This window comes from Oryzias melastigma, linkage group LG22 (genome assembly GCF_002922805.2).
Source record: "Oryzias melastigma strain HK-1 linkage group LG22, ASM292280v2, whole genome shotgun sequence".
NCBI lineage: Eukaryota > Metazoa > Chordata > Actinopteri > Beloniformes > Adrianichthyidae > Oryzias > Oryzias melastigma.
The window spans coordinates 22,944,864-22,961,074 of NC_050533.1; the positions used below are offsets into that span (position 1 = coordinate 22,944,864).

The following is a 16,211-nucleotide window of genomic DNA, read 5'->3' on the forward strand; positions in this document are numbered from 1 at the left end:
ACTGGGAAGTTTGTTGAGAGATTTGATAATTTAAGTGATTTTCTAATTTGACCTAATATTTTGATAGAATTTTAATAACAAACTTATAGGCTCTCACTTTGTTGGAGGGTTTTGTGTCAGAAAACAATACGACCTGGAGGGAGGTTTCAGAGATCAATGCTGATTCTACTTGTAGCCAGAGTGGGAGGTCCTCCAGGTGGTGGTTTCCTGGGTAACCCGACTGCCAAAGTGAGAGGGCTCTTAAAACAGCTGCCCAGCAGTAGTGTCTAAACACAGGAAGGCCGAGGCCACCAACCGAGGTATGTTTATGAGGATAAAGTATGGATATCTGAGGGGGTGTCCCTGCCCAAAGGAATGAGGGGATTATTGAGTCAATCTGTTTAAAAAAGTTACAGTTATAAAGTTTTTTAAATGGACATTATTGACTATAATTGACTATTTTGACATTTACTGAGAATTTTAGGCTAATTTGGAGTTTAGCTAATATGTCAGCTACATGCTAGCTGTTTTGGCTAATTTAGGCTTTTTAAAAAAATTTTAGGCTGTTTTTTTTTTATAGTTTAGATAATATTTTGGCCTCTTGTGCGATTGAGTTTGACACTCCTGCTCTATGCGGTTCAGCTACAGGAAGTATGTATTGTTGAAGCATGTGGTTTTGGCCTTGCTAGTGTAACTGTCTTCGTCTCTGCTCTGCGTTGTGTTGTTACTTTTTGCATGTGCTGCAACAAGAAGCCACGTGACGCCGCTGGAATTTCATTGGAACAGCCTCCATTTATTCTCTGGTTATAGCATGTGCCGCGCTCCGACAGTGCCCAAAGCTAAAACATACAAAGTTCAAATTAACACAGAAAGTAAATATAAAGAAAAATATATCCACACTCACCTCTTTAAATTAAGAAAGCAGCAAAAGGGAAGAGGGATCAACTTATATTTGGGATCTGAAGGACCCTATTAGCATGCGACCCAATTGCCAGGTGTAAAATAAAAATAAAAAATACAAATTTGTGTAATTATACCACACATTGTGAACCTGTTACACTAGGCCAGGTCCAGGATAGATGGCGAGGTAGACCTAAGGAATATAGAACTGCATCCTTTCACCGGGCCGGTAGGGAGTTCTTGGTAGCCCATTACAAAACTCTGCACTGAACCAACCCAAACGGTCAAAGCATTCACCGGTTGGGTTCTAACTTCTTCTATGGTGAAGCCGGCATTAGCTGAGTTCCCAACACTGCAGTGAACTTTTTACTGGACTCGTAACATATCAGTGTTGATCCTCATGCATTGTTCTTAATACTCTGGAGTTTGAAATGCTTGTGTATATGTGTATGTAAATGGATATTCACTTAAACATTGTGAATCAATGTAAATATTTTTCAAACAATATGGTGTTAACCCAACTTGAGTCTCTGCTGCTCCCTCCTCAAGCCGAGACTTCAGATCTTTAGCCCCATTACCATACCAAACTGCAATATCCATGATATGTAACTTTCTGTGATGCTACATAAAACTTGGCGAGCTAGCCAGGATGGGCGCATGAGTAGAACTGATTGTGTTAATAGTGATTTGACATTATATTGTAAACAGGAAAGTGTTGGCGAAACATAAAGATTCCTAATTCAGTCGTGGTTAAAAATACTGTACGTATTGAATCAGATGAAGAAGTTGTTGTTGTATTCTTTATTGCGTTGCTCCAGTGTCTGACCATCAGTGGTCTGACTCTTTCGGAAGAAGCTTTCACTGACATGCATGTTTTCAGCCACTCTTTTTGCTTGATTCCTACATTTCCTTCACATTCTCTGTGTTTATCTGGCTGCACTGAGATGGTTCACCACCAAACCCAGAGACTGAAAATATCAGTGGGGGCTGGTGCTGCAAGCAGATATCACCTACTGAATGTCAAGAAAAGTTTGTGATATTTTTAAATCAAGGTGTGAAATTGATGGGCATCTGAACTCAGGAAGTTGTCTCTCTTCAGTCTGACACTGAAACACCCACACTGCAGGAAGGAACGTTCACACAGATCTTTCCCTCCGTCAGCTATTAGACTCTAAAGCCTCATACATACTGGACACTTTAGAGTTATTTATTGTATTTTTGTGTTATTTATTATCTGTTTTTACTATCACCTGTTGTCTCCAAGGTGTCATCAAAAATCTGCATTTTCTCATTAATTGTTACCTGCTCAGGTGAAGTTTTGGAGGGCAAAGAACTGCTGACATTTTGCGTTGAAAAAGCGATCAAACTGCGTAGTTTTCTATGAATCTCGCCCTGCAGTTATCTGACAGCAGATGGAAGACAGAGATGCTGTTTTTGTGCTTTGACTACTTTTATACCATATTATTACAGTTCCTGCTGCAGAGTACAGGAATGCGCTCTCAGAGGTCACAGGAGGAGACTTCTGTGACCGCCGCCTCTTTGCTGCAGCAGAAAACGAAGCTCCGTCTGTCTCTGAGAGAAAACGTTCTGCTGCTGACTCACTGCAGAGTGAAAATTAAAGCGTTTATTTACAAGAACAGTCTCATGGGCTGAGGAAAAGAGAGGCAGGATGTGGAGAAATGTGACCAGACGTCCTCAAAAAGAGGTTCTCATTACTCAGTCTGAACAGGTTTACTTTCTGCCAAATTTGAGGAGTCCTGAAAGGATCTTTTAAATGATCTTTTTTTGTTTTTCTTTGGTTGTCCAACACTCTTTTTCATGTGAGACCAAAAGGAGGTTTTATGGATGATTGCCGCTTTTGCTTTCTTTTGGAAAACTAGGGTTCTAAACTGATAGTGGACCTGGCACTGAAGGGTGGAGTTTGCCTTGGTTGCTGCCTGCCTTCCATCGTTTCTGTCTCTGTTCTGTGAAAAGGAGTCACGCCGGCTCAGACGTCGCCCAGGTCAGAGAGGTCTGCGCCAGCTGTGGACGAATGGGATGTCCTCATAATAAACTGGAGACCAGAAAAAGGCAAGAGCAAACCATGGAGCTGAACACAGACCAGGAAAAGTTCCAGAGAATCATGAAGACTCAGCTTTTCACACACTGATATGATGTTGATGTTACACCGTAGTCACAGCTGCCTTACAGGTGGATGTGGGCAAACCTACAGGTGGCCCGTAGAAAATGTTAAGATCATAGACCGCTGAGCGAGACTGTAAAACAATAACGTTCAGGCACATTTTTTTCAACAGACATGCTGTGGGCAGCAAGTCATGGTGAACACTTAACACATGCAGGTAAGTGAGGGGGAAGTAGGTGAGATGCATGTAAGTTCCTGCATGCAGATGAACTGTTAGAGTGTAGTTTGTGTGTTCATCCTATAGACACTTATCTATCACCTGCACACCGTTTGAGAGCAGTCAGTAGTGTTGGCGTCATACGACAGCATTAACTGTACGTCATAAATTCCTGCATCACAGCAGACAACATACATGTGATCCAGCAAAACTGATCAACCATCATTCCAGTCTGATGTGTGGAAACAGAATTTAGCAAAGACACGTGAACATTCAATAATGTTCTAATAATGTTCAATTTGGATTTTTTTGATGTGGAAAAACAACAGTGGACTGAACTTAAGCTAACTAAAATGTGAATGGATTTGACATTCATTCTTGTTTACTTGTTTGCTTGTTCACATATTTATTTTACACCTGATCATCTTGAAGAAATACAAGAATCTGAAAACTTCACCTGCTCTGTTCAGTAGCAGCTATTTATCTCAGAGTCTCACTGGTAGAAGTTTTGGGATAAAGATCTCCTCGATCAATATTAGGATTCAATCAATTGTTCAAAATGAACCAAAATTGACTATGAATCATATCAGCAAACAAATTATGATAGGAATCGAAACGTTGTTAAAATGAATCACCACACTTCTAGCATCCATTTTTATCATGTCCTTTAAGGTGGTCGTACGGGTCACAAGGAGACCTCAAGACACCTAAGTTCTCCTAAAGATTTTTTTTGGTCGATATCAAAGTCCTTTAGTTAATTTACCATCAATGAAGTATGTTACATGTTTTAAATTTCCTTTAGTGCTAAATTGTTCTTTATTAATCAGCATTCACAGATGTTTTTTTGAAGAAAATGCAATTTTCCTAGTAAAAATAATTCAAACTGATACTACAGAGACTTTCACTAAATTGTTTTAAAGTGAAATTTGAAAAAAAAAAGAAGTTTCTTAAGTTTGCAGTTGCGTCAAAAGGAAGTGATGAGATGTGACAGGAAAGTTGCACCTCAGTTGGACCTCAGATCTTAAGATCTGAAGTATTTGAAGTGCTGCCGTGAGAGCCTGTTTCCTGTAACACCAGGAGAAGTGAGAGGTGAGTTTGGATCACTTGGTATTTTTTGTAGACTCTGGCGGCTCAACATAGTGAGGAAATGTCAGACTTTATGCGTATTAAGCAGATTGTCATTAGTCCACCTTCACTTCCTCATTGTTTTTCAAAGTCAAACTTGAAATGTGTTTTATCTTCCCTGGTATTTTATTTGCTTAACTTGCAATTTTGGCTGAATTCTTGTTTCTTCTCTGTTTTTAAAGAAAATCTTAACATTTTTTTCTTCTACTAAGTGTTATAAAGGATTCATACAACAGCACTGCGAACCCTACAGTTAGAACAGAGGATGTTAAACGGATTATCTTTAATAACTTGTGGAATTTTTAAAATTTACTACGAATGATAGAAAAACACTTTTTTATCCTGTAACTGAGAATGTTCCTTATTTCTGAGCAACATTTCAAATTCGCCACAACCGAGGAGAAACAGCCCAGATGCAAACTGGGTAACTCCAACATGTAGGGGGATTTTCTGCTCAGAAAAAAAATGTTTTAAACAATTGAAAGAAGATTTTATTTTGAGTGGTGAAAATCTACAGTGCAACCTGAGGTTCTGGAGTCTCTTTTATCTCTTCATTGAGAGATTTTGACTTTAAAGAAAAATGCTAACAAGTTAAACTAAAAACAGGCTTGTAATTTTGATCAATTTGTTTCAGTTAAGTTTTAACCAAATCAGATAACTGAGCAAAAGGATACAAATAAAGCACATTTTCCAATCTTCTTCACAGCAGTGTTTGGTTGCTGTTCAGAAGCAAATTTCTTATAAAGTATTTAATTTCATTATATCTATATGTGTGATTTTACACCACTGTTGTTATGTTTATATTCAACAGGAAAAGGAGAGAAAGGATGAGAGAAAATGTCATGCTTGACTGATTTGGCTTTCTTGTGGTTTTTATTCTGTAAACTGTAAATCTGCGACTGCAGATCTGAAACTTTTTTGACACAAGTTATATTTTATTTTGAAAGAGCTGCTCTCAAAGCAAAGTAAATTAAAATTGTCATATATTGTACAGCATTTAACTTCATCACTAAATTTATTCCTCACTATAATTCCACTACAGTTTTTATTTAAATTTTCCTTTTTAAATGAATGGCCACAAACCCAAAAATAAAGAGTATTTTTGGGAGTTTACAGATTTTGGTCATTGAAAAATTGGAAAAAAAAATTGCTCTTTGATTGTGAAAGGTTGCAGACCCCTGAAAAGAACTGACTCATCGTTACTTTCTTTTTTCCATCTCCCTGGGGGGGGGGGTTTCCCTTCAACACTGCTTTCGTAAAAGCTCACGTCAATCTGCTCCATCATGTTTCTGAAGTATTGGTGTGTGGAAAAAGTGAGAGTATTTCCTCATAAAAAGACCAAACTCACATTCATGTGGTTCTGATTAATTAATAAATGCTTTAATAAACCTTCTTAATGAATTAAGAGGTTAACACAGGTAAAATAAAACCCCTTAAAATCAGGTTTAGGTGTGAGTTTTCTGTCAAACCATACAGCCAAAAGGGACTAAAGCCATTTTTTAATCCTGGAAAAAAAAAAAGATTTTTCAAATGAAACATTTACATTTTAAAGACTAAATATTCTTTCGAGCTTTTATTCCAACACACATTTTACTGTATGTTAGCTCCATAAAGTCATATTTATTGTAACATCATTTTCTTCCTCTCATTGAGTGAGGCTCCGCCCCCTTCTAATGCCACATGTTTACATTCTCGATCTGTAAATCTCTGACAAGTTAACCAATCAGACAAACTACCTTCAGTGGTGCATTTCAATTGGCTCTCTGTGCAGAGGTGGAACCCACCAGAGATTCTGGACGAGTGGGAAGGACATTTGTGAATGGAAAACTTTAGTTTATGCAAAAGCTTTTCCAGCTGTAAACTTTAAAATTATAGTTGCTTTGAAAACAGTTGAAACATCAAATCAGTAATTTTCCAAGGGCCTCTTTCTTTGTTCAGAGAAATGTACAGTAGGGCAAAAAAGTATTTAGTCAGACACCAAGTGTGCAAGTTCTAACACTTAAAAGATGAGAGAAGCCTGAAATGTTCACTATAGGTATACCTCAACTATGAGAAATAAAATAAGGAAAACAACCTTAAAAAATCACATTGTCTGATTTTTTTTAAGAATTTATTGTAAATATTTGTAAGTATTTGAACAATAACAAACAAGCACAATTTCTGTCTCTCACAGACCTGTAACTTCTTCTTTAAGAGGATCCTCTGTCCTCCACTTGTTACCTGTAAGAAATGTTTGAAGTTGTCATCTATATAAAAGACACCTGTCTACAACCTCAAGCAGTCACACTCCAAACTCCACTATGGCCAAAGAGCTGTCTAGGGACACCAGAGGCAAAATTGTTGGCCTGCACCAGGGTGGGAAAACTGAACTGAACTTGCAGAGTTCGTAGCTGACTAAATACTTTTTTGCCCCACAACACATGTATTAACACTTTCTACTATAAACTAACATTTCTCTCTGTTGGCCTGTCACAGTTAACTGTAAGGAACTCTCCTGTGTTCACAGGGACCGGACAGACCAGAATGAGGGTGGATGCATCCTCAGCTAGATGAACTCAACGAGAGAACACATTCGGACCTGAGTGTTCCTCTGAGCCGGCTAACAAAGTTATGTTTGGTGTGGAGGGTGAAGTAGCGAACGATGGCGTCAGAAATGTCTGAGGAGGAGCTGATTAACTGCACCATCGAGCATGACATCCACCAGAATGTCTTCTCCTTCGTGTACATCCTCGTGCTGCTGGTGAGTCTGATCAGATCAACCCAGTTGTTAATCGACAGTGAGAATGAGCAGCCGAGCTGTATTCGCTTAATCCTTCTTACCTGTGAAATGTTCGTATCTCAAGTAATTCTTTACTCCAACATTAATTTATTACAATAAGCCTCCAGATTACCCCAGCAGGGGCCAGATTTACACAATTAACACCATGAGCAATTGTGTTTGTGAAGAAAAAAGTGTTGACTTTTAGGTCATATATACGTTCATACCTATCACAATCCGCGTGCCAGGGCGTCCACTTTCAATGTACAGTCAATGGTACAGACCCAATCAGACGAAGTTTGAGCGACCAACCGTCAGTCTGGCAGCAGCGCGATTTAAGCATCGTGGCACGTCCAGATTTGAAAAATCTGAAGTCTTAGCGAGGCCAACATTTGCATCAACCAATCAGGGACTCAGCTTTGGGCATGTTCAGTGACTTGATCAGTCAGTGGAGAACAAATCCAATATGGAAGATCAATCCGATTTCACTCATCCTGAACTTCAATCCATCCATCAATTTTCTCAACCCGCTATGAAATGCAAAGCGGTTGCCAGAGCCCGTCCCAGCTACTGTTGGACGAAGATGAGGTATATCCTGGACAGATTGGCAGTCAGTCGCACGGCCAATTTGGGTGGAGCAATCACGCTCGTTATGTTGGCCACCGAGAGATTGGCTGGCAGACCTTTGGATGTTTTTCTTATTTTTGAGACAATAATAAAAAAGATCCTTTAAGTTTTTCTATTTTTGTCTTTCCTCACTTGGGTTAATACGGGACAACAAGTCTTTAAACTGTGTCACAGACAGATGGAACGACCGCAGTGGAAGCGGCCATCATTCAGACGCAGCTCCTGCAGCAGGAATGAATGATCTTATGAACCCCGACATGGAGACGTCATTACTGATCATTTGTAGAGCTCGATAACATAAATAACACTGATCTTCATGCATTGTAAATAACATAACCAGCCACCACTCCATGTAGCGATCAGGCTAAAAACCTCTGGCAGTAGCTCCTTCCACATTGCCTCTTGTGGAAGGTTGGTGCCAGTGGACTCACTATCAGTGTGTAAATGTGTGTGTCAATGGTTTGAATGGGTCTGTGGCTGTACAGCGCCTTGGGCCTTCAATGAAGGTATCAAAGCGCTATAAAAATATAACCCATTTACCATTTACTGTAGGTCCCTGCAGTGTACAACAGGGATGTCAAAGTCGATCTCACAAGGGGGGAAAACAAAACACACCTTAGGTCACGGGCCAAACAGGACAAACATTTATTAAACACACTTAAACTACATTTTAAAAACTTTAAAAATGTAACCTTTTACAAAACTATAAATAAAAAGGAAGGAATATTATTCCAGAATAAATAAACCTTAAGTAACTTTCAATCTTTTACCCTCTGTAAAAATATATTTTGTCAAAGTTAGAAATAAGCACAAGATAACATCAGGCCATTAATAACAATAAAATAAAATGATTTGCAGGGCTGGATATAAACACCTGGCGGGCCGGATCCGGCCCCCGTGCCTTGACTTTGACACATGGTGTACAGAAGGCCTTGATAGTAAATATACTACATATACCATGAAATACTTCACACAGAGAACATACTCAGTTCTGAAACAACAGTTCATAGATTTGATAGGAAGCTAGATCCCATGATGATTGACTATTACTTTTGTTACACTATTATCTATTCAGAGACATTGTCTTTAACCATGTTTTAGATAAATCAACCTATAGAGACAGAGGAACCACCATTACAACATGATATCATATTTCAAATTATTTACACCTACAAATGACCATTTAATTACATTTATGTTTGGTGGACATATACATATGTCTTCATAGAATTTACAGATGTATTTATTCTGCATCCCTAAAGATGAATAAAAACACTTATTAAAAAAAATCCTAACTTATTTTACCATTCATGCATGAGAGGGTTAACATTGCAGTGTGCTGCCCTTTTGTCTGCCTCTGACTCATTCTGACTGTGAAAGCACAGCCAGAGGGCGGGGCTTGGGAGGAGATTGACAACAGAAAGAAAAGGCTGAGATTCCTCAGCATGATGGGCTAATCACAGTGGTCCTTGATCTGAGTTTAATGAAATTGTGTATACTTACATAACAATTAATTTATTTAGCTGTTCATTTATTTGATAGGAACATTATACATTAATGGCGGGGGAGGAGGGCTGCATGGTGGCGCAGTGGTTAGCGTTCACAGCAAGAAGGCCCTGGTTCAAATCCCGGCTGGGACCTTTCTGTGTGGAGTTTGCATGTTCTCCCCGTGCATGCGTGGGTTTTCACCGGGGACTCCGGCTTCCTCCCACTGTCCAAAAACATGCTTCATAGGTTAATCGGTGACTCTAAATTGTCCCTAGGTGTGAATGTGAGAGTGAATGGGTGTGTGATTGAGGCCCTGAGACAGACTGGCGACCTGTCCAGGGTGTACCCCACCTTCGCCCATCAGTAGCCGGGATTGGCTCCGGCACCCCGCGACCACAAAAGGGAAGAAGCGGCCAAGAAGATGGATGGATGGATGGCGGAGGAGGAGACCGGAAAGACTCGGCAGGCCTAAACGTACTGCAAGGCTCTGCTGGGAACGTCTGGCTGAGCCCTCCGTCAGAGAGGTCTTTAACTCCCACATCCGGGAAAGCTTCAAGCAGGTACCGAGGGAGGTTGGTTACATGGAGTCCGGTGGACCATGTTCTCCACCTCTATTGTCTCTGCTGCTTTCCGGAGCTGCGGTCGCAAGGTCTCTGGTGCCTGTCGTGGCGGCAACCCCCGAACCCGGTGGTGGACACCGCAAGTAAGGGATGCCATCAAGCTGAAGAAGGAGTCCTATCAGGCCTGGCTGGCTTGTGGGACTCCAGATGCAGCTGACAGGTACCGGCAGTTTAAGCGAGCTGCGGCCTGGGAGCCAGGACCTCCAGCATGTATTGGAGCGGTTTGCAGCCGAGTGTGAATCGGCTGGGATGAGGGTCAGCACCACTAAGTCTGAGGCCATGGTTCTGGACCGGAGAAAGGTAGTTTGTCCTCTCTCAGTGGGTGGAGGACTCCTGCCTCAGGTGGAGGAGTTTAAATATCTTGGGGTCTTGTTCACGAGTGAGGGAAGGTCGGAGCGTGAGATCAACAGGCGGATTGGAGCGGCATCCGCTATTTTGCAGTCGCTGTACTGGTCCGTTGTGGTGAAAAGAGAGCTGAGCCAGAAAGCAAAGCTCTGGGTCGTGACCGAAAGAACGAGATCCCGACTACAAGCGGCTGAAATTAGTTTTCTCTGGAGGGTGGCTGGGCGCTCCCTTAGAGATAGGGTGAGGAGCTCGGTCACCCAGAGAGAGCTCGGAGTAGAGCCGCTTCTCCTCCGCATGGAGAGGAGCCAGTTGAGATGGATCAGGCATCTGGTCCGGATGCCTCCTGGACGCCTCCCTGGAGAGGTGTTCCGGGCATGTCCCACTGGGCGGAGACCCCGGGGAAGACCCAGGACACGCTGGAGAGACTATGTTTCTCGGCTTGCCTGGGAACGCCTCGGGGTCCCCCCAAAGGAGCTGGAGGAAGTGGCTGGGGAGAGGGAAGTCTGGGCATCTTTGCTTAGACTGCTGCCCCCGCGACCCGGTCCGGATGAAGCGGAAGACGATGGATGGGTGGATGGATGGATGGATTATACATTAAAAGCATTGCTACCAATGTACCAAAGTTAGCTACAAAACTTTATAGGCTCAAAGTGCCGTACAGTGTTCCCCTGCTTATTTGCATTTCTTTATTCGCGGTTTCACGTATTTGCTAATTTTTTTTCCTGTCCGCTTTGTCCCTTTCGGGGTCGCGGGGTGCCGGAGCCTATCCCGCCTACTGATGGGCGAAGGCGGGGTACACCCTGGACAGGTTGCCAGTCTGTCGCAGGGCCTCAATCACACACCCATCCACTCTCACATTCACACCTAGGGGCAATTTAGAGTCACCAATTAACGAAGAATTACCAAGTTTAGCGCAAACGGTCCTAAAATGGCTTTTCCTGCTCATAACAAAATGGCTGCTTATAGGAACTGTAGAAAACACTTTTGGCGGGAAAAGTTTTGCCAGTTTTCCGAATTTTGTGGTAAGAATAACTCATCAGTTGTTTTTATTTTTTTAAATGATTACTTGCTGTATTAAAATATTCTAAAATGTGTTGATAATGAATTGTTTATAATTCAGTTACACCATGTTAAAAATGTGTGAATCAAATTTAAGACAGTTGGTAAATAAGATGTTTTTTTTCCCCTTAACGTTCATGTTAATATTTTTTGCATCCTAATTGTGAAGGTTGGCCAAAGGTGGACCCTCAGCATGTATGGAAAGCTGATGGTGGACCCAAAAACAATCCCTCACTTCACAAAAAACACCACTTATATAGAATTCAGACCATAAACTTAGCAGTGGGGAGAAGTGCCTGACTAAATATAAACAGTGAGGGTAAAAAACTAATGGATAAAATGTGATGTCTAACTAACTTTAAAGTGACTGAGAAAACTACTGACTAATAAGAAACTAAATGCAGCATTAATAATGAGTAAAACAAAAGAAACGGTCTCCACATCCATCCCTCTCAGGCTGGACAACAGCTGGTGTTCATGGGAGGCCTTCATGGCGCGCTTCATGTAAACACTCCCCTCTGGTGGACTCTCAAAAAAAGAGAAATTAATGGAGAGAACACAAAACAAAAATGTCACATGGTCAGCTTTCACCTCAAGTTAGGGAGGATGTGTCACGAATCCTCACAATAACTTAACATTGAAATGGGCAAAAAAAGAAACCAAATCATCCAATGGATCATCAGTAATGCTACCTACGTCTTATTAAAAATTGTATCGATTTTTTAAATTTTTATCAAAAGGATCAAAAAACATCTTAATTCCAAAAAACTTGTCAATGTTTTTTAATGTAATTAATGCTTTACAGGGTTAAGTTTTGACATGTTCAGGACAAATAGCTTACAACTTGCCAACAACTTGAAACACCACTAGTACTCTCATTAAAGAACTTAAAAGTGAAGAACCAGATGAGGACCTGCATGTTCTTCAGATTTCCTGCTCTGAAACCTTCTGTTTGGTTTGATTTGGCCTTGACCTCTTGGACCCAGCTGTTGAATACACATTTGGTTTCAATTCTGAGCTTGTGTTTGTCTCTGGTTGCAGGTTGGCGTGCCGTCTAACCTGTACTCGCTGTACCACGCTGCTCAACAGCTGAAGCAAAAGAACGAGCTGGGGGTTTACTTGATAAACCTCACCGTGTCCGATCTGCTGTACCTGCTCTCTCTGCCTCTGTGGTTGGACTACTTCTTCAAGGTAACGTACCTGCCTGATCTCACCTAGGTCTGTTTGGCAGCCATGTCGGTTTGAAGTGACTGAGGGTCTGGTGCTCCTCAGGGGGATGACTGGCGTCACAGGGAGTGGTTGTGTAAACTGTGTGGTTTCCTGCTCTATGAGAACATCTACATCAGCATTGGCTTCCTTTGCTGCATCAGTCTGGACCGGTACCTGGCTGTGGTGCATCCTTTAAGGTACATGGGCTCAAAAACTCTTCTGTGGGTCTTCGCTTCACTGGATGACTTTTTTACTTTTCTTGGTCTCCATCTCCAGGTTCACCTATCTGCGCTCCATGAAAGCAGCTTGGTTCTTCAGCGCCATCGTCTGGTTGAAGGAGTTAGCAGTGGGTGTGGTTTTCTTTGGGAAGAAAGAGCTGAGCAGAGACAAGACCAACCAATCGGTGTGCTTTGAGCATTACCCCATGGAAGACTGGGAGCGCCCGATCAACTACTACCGCTTCAGTGTGGGCTTCATGTTCCCTCTGGCCATCCTGCTGGTGAGAAGAAGCTGTTCTCCAACTCTGTGATTCCTATGATCCATCCACATTAAAATGTCCTCTAGGAAAAACAGACCTCCCTTTTTGTTTGAAGTGTTGACTTTCTTTGACTGGAAAATGTCATCCTAGTTTTTCTTTTGGGCTCGGTTCTATTTGGACCTCGCGGTCTTTTATGTTCACTTTGGTTTTAATAATTTAACCCATGTATTTTCTTGATTCTGTTTGCTTTTACTTTCTGTTTTTGATATTCTGTCAATTCATGACTTAAGTTAGCACAATAATCGTTTCAGCAAAGAAAAAAATAACACAATTTCAATTCAACAAACCTTCAATATTGTTCATTAAAACTCTTTTTTTTATTTTTTGAAAAAAACATAATCAGAATTTTTTTTTTCATGGAGATGTCATTTTATAATAAGATCTTTTCTTCTTTTATTAACACATTAACTAACAGTATTATTGTGTTTATAGGGTGTTTATAAGACATGTATTAACACAATAAGCAGAATTAGGCATTAACATCTAAAGTGAGGCCATTGTCTACAAAAGCAATATTAATAAACAATATTAATAAGCTTCACAAATGCATTAACTGTCTTTGTCAACACTATATTGAGTGTTTTGCAGCAGCTCATCTAAAGTGTTACCAAAAAAAACAAAAGTTTGACAGTCGTGTTTTTCCTCTGTGCAGATCAGTTACCTGTGCGTGCTGAGAGCGGTGGGTCGGAGCGCAGGAACTCAGCCGGATCAGAAGGTCAGGATCAGACAGTTGGTCAGCAGCACCATCCTCATCTTCCTCGTCTGCTTCTCTCCGTACCACTTCTTCCTGCTGGTGCGCACGCTGCTGGAAAGAAGCTGCAACTTCATTGAAAGTATGTTCAAATGTTGAAGCTCTGTGGGGCAGCAGCCTCTCTGGAATGTTCTGGTCCTGGTCTGAACCGGGTTTGGTTCTCTTCATCTCTTTGGTCCGAGGAAGTGTCTGCGTTTAAACCCTCGGTGTCGAGAGGACCAGAGTTCTCTTGTTTGGTCTGAGGTGAACTTTAAAGTCCCACTCCGTTCATCTTTTGATCTATTTTAAATTGTTCCAAGTGGTATTTTCATCTCAATTTTACTGTTTTAAGGCAAAATCAAACAAAATCTGTCATTTTCTAGACTTAGTTTCTGTAGAGCAGCAGGAGTTCTTCAGAAATTTGCCTCAGAGTTGTGACCATCGGCACATAGCAACACCTCTAGAACTCTACAATAAATTAACCTGGTCTCTCAACATCGTCCAAGTCTTCCATACATTATAAGTGATATATACACAGGCACCGCTCCATGTAGCGATCAGGCTAAAAACATTAGCTGGTTGCTCCTCCAACTTAAGGAAGACATTTTTTGACAGGCGTCAAATTTGCCATGCAGCGAAAGAGGGGCCGGTCATGCAAACTTTCGCACAAATCTCGACTGGTGTGAACATAGCTTTACAGTGTTGAGTCAGATATCAGCTCAAATGAGGAAAACAAAGACGTACATGGATCTCTTCATATAGAATTGGATGCATCAGAATGGAGTGGAGTAGAATCACCAATATGCTGTTTTTCTAACAGTATATTTTTCTGCTCCTGATTCATCGTAATTTGAATAAAGAAATATTCAGAAACTCAATTTAAGATTAATTTTCTTTATATGTGTCCTCTATAATTACACAAACACCTCTAGAACATGTTAAAAACACAATTTTTAATGGAGTGGGTCTTTAAATCCAAGAACATTAACAGGAAATCAGCTCTGATTCAGAACCAAACCTGGATCAGACCAGGACAAGACCTGGATCAGCACCAAGTGTGAGGAAATCTGACCCCTGACCTTTCACTGTTTTCCAGCAATATTTAACTACTATCACCTGTCGCTGCTGCTCACCTCCCTGAACTGCGTGGCCGACCCCGCCCTCTACTGCTTCGTCAGTGAGAACGTCCGCCGCAGCCTGAACCAAACTCTGGTCCAACCTGCTGCCAGGATCCTCTTTTGCTGCTGTCGCCGTGGGAACGCCAGCCCGTCCAACCATACAAATAACTCGCATGAGGTTGCCACGGATGAGAACAACGGCCCCCCCACGGTGTTGCTGATCACACACACGACCTCAGACAACAGCGTGGAGACACAGGTCTACAAAGATGCAGCTTTAAACTCAAGAACTGACCTCCTAGCGCTGACGGTGAAGAACAGGCGCTCCGATGAGGATGAGTGCGGGGGAGCCGATGGACAGGCTGATTTAAGATCTGCTGAGGATGGCAAAAGCGTGGAAAGCTTCAAATTTTGAACAGTCACAGTGTTAGCTGAACATTTGGAGAGGGGATGCATGTTTACAACAACCGTGAATCTGACTCTACCCACAGACCGGTTATGTTTGTGTGGGGAAACTGACAGGTTGTGTTGCAGCTGGAGCTCAAGGCTCTAAAATAAATTTATATTTTTTAGCAAAAACAGAAAGTGTGTTTTATTAAACTTATAAACAAAGCAAAAAACATAAAAAAAACAGCTAAATATTCATCGTCTTTTTTCTCCGTAAATCCATTATTAAGAGAAATTATTATTTTTTCCTTTATTCTATGTTAGTTTTGATTAAATCCACAAACTTTCATATCATATTTTTATTAGAAATAGATAGTATCAATTGTGACAATTCAGGGGATTTGGTAAGTTTTGCTCACAGCAATGGTGGTTTAAGATGCAAAACATTGAAATGATTGTGCAGGAATAAAGCACATCGTTTATGCATTATTATCATCCACACATTTTTAACATGGTGAGCGGCTGGATGGTTCAGTGGGCTAAGTGTAGGCTGCCACGCTGGGTTCGATTCCCAGGGTTGTCCACTGATCCCCATCCAGATTGGGTCCTTAGTCAAGACCGTTGATGCTGCTGCCTAACTGGGTCCCTGAGCCCCTCAAGTACAGGGTTGAGTCAGGAAGGGCATCCGGCGTAATAACTCTGCCAAATCACTGATGCGAAACAGTGGGTGCTGTTACGCTGTGGCGACCCCGAAAGGGATAAGCCGATATGGAAGCGTATGTGTCCCAAAAATCAAAATAAAAGTCAATACTGGAAATGCTAATTCATTTTCAAAATGTACCTGCATTATGTGTCTCCATGTGTTCTCCAGCCTCTGCAGCTCGCTCTGCTCTGCCACAGATCTGTGGTCGGCCACCTGAAGGAACATCAGAACTCACTAGTGTGCTCTTTGAAAATCATTCCTTAAGGTCGAGTCACACATTATATTT

At 41.4% G+C, this 16,211-nt stretch overlaps 1 protein-coding gene across 1 annotated transcript; it reads left to right on the forward strand.

The window, feature by feature from the left end:
• The first annotated feature begins 3,168 nt into the window (after positions 1 to 3,168).
• On the forward strand, positions 3,169 to 15,414 carry LOC112147118 (ovarian cancer G-protein coupled receptor 1). The gene is made up of 7 exons (XM_024273261.1): positions 3,169 to 3,218; positions 6,850 to 7,083; positions 12,282 to 12,431; positions 12,513 to 12,646; positions 12,726 to 12,948; positions 13,640 to 13,820; positions 14,814 to 15,414. The coding sequence occupies exons 2-7, from the start codon at positions 6,985 to 6,987 to the stop codon at positions 15,248 to 15,250; spliced, it is 1,224 nt and encodes a 407-aa protein (XP_024129029.1). The 5' UTR covers positions 3,169 to 3,218; positions 6,850 to 6,984; the 3' UTR covers positions 15,251 to 15,414.
• Positions 15,415 to 16,211: the final 797 nt, after the last annotated feature.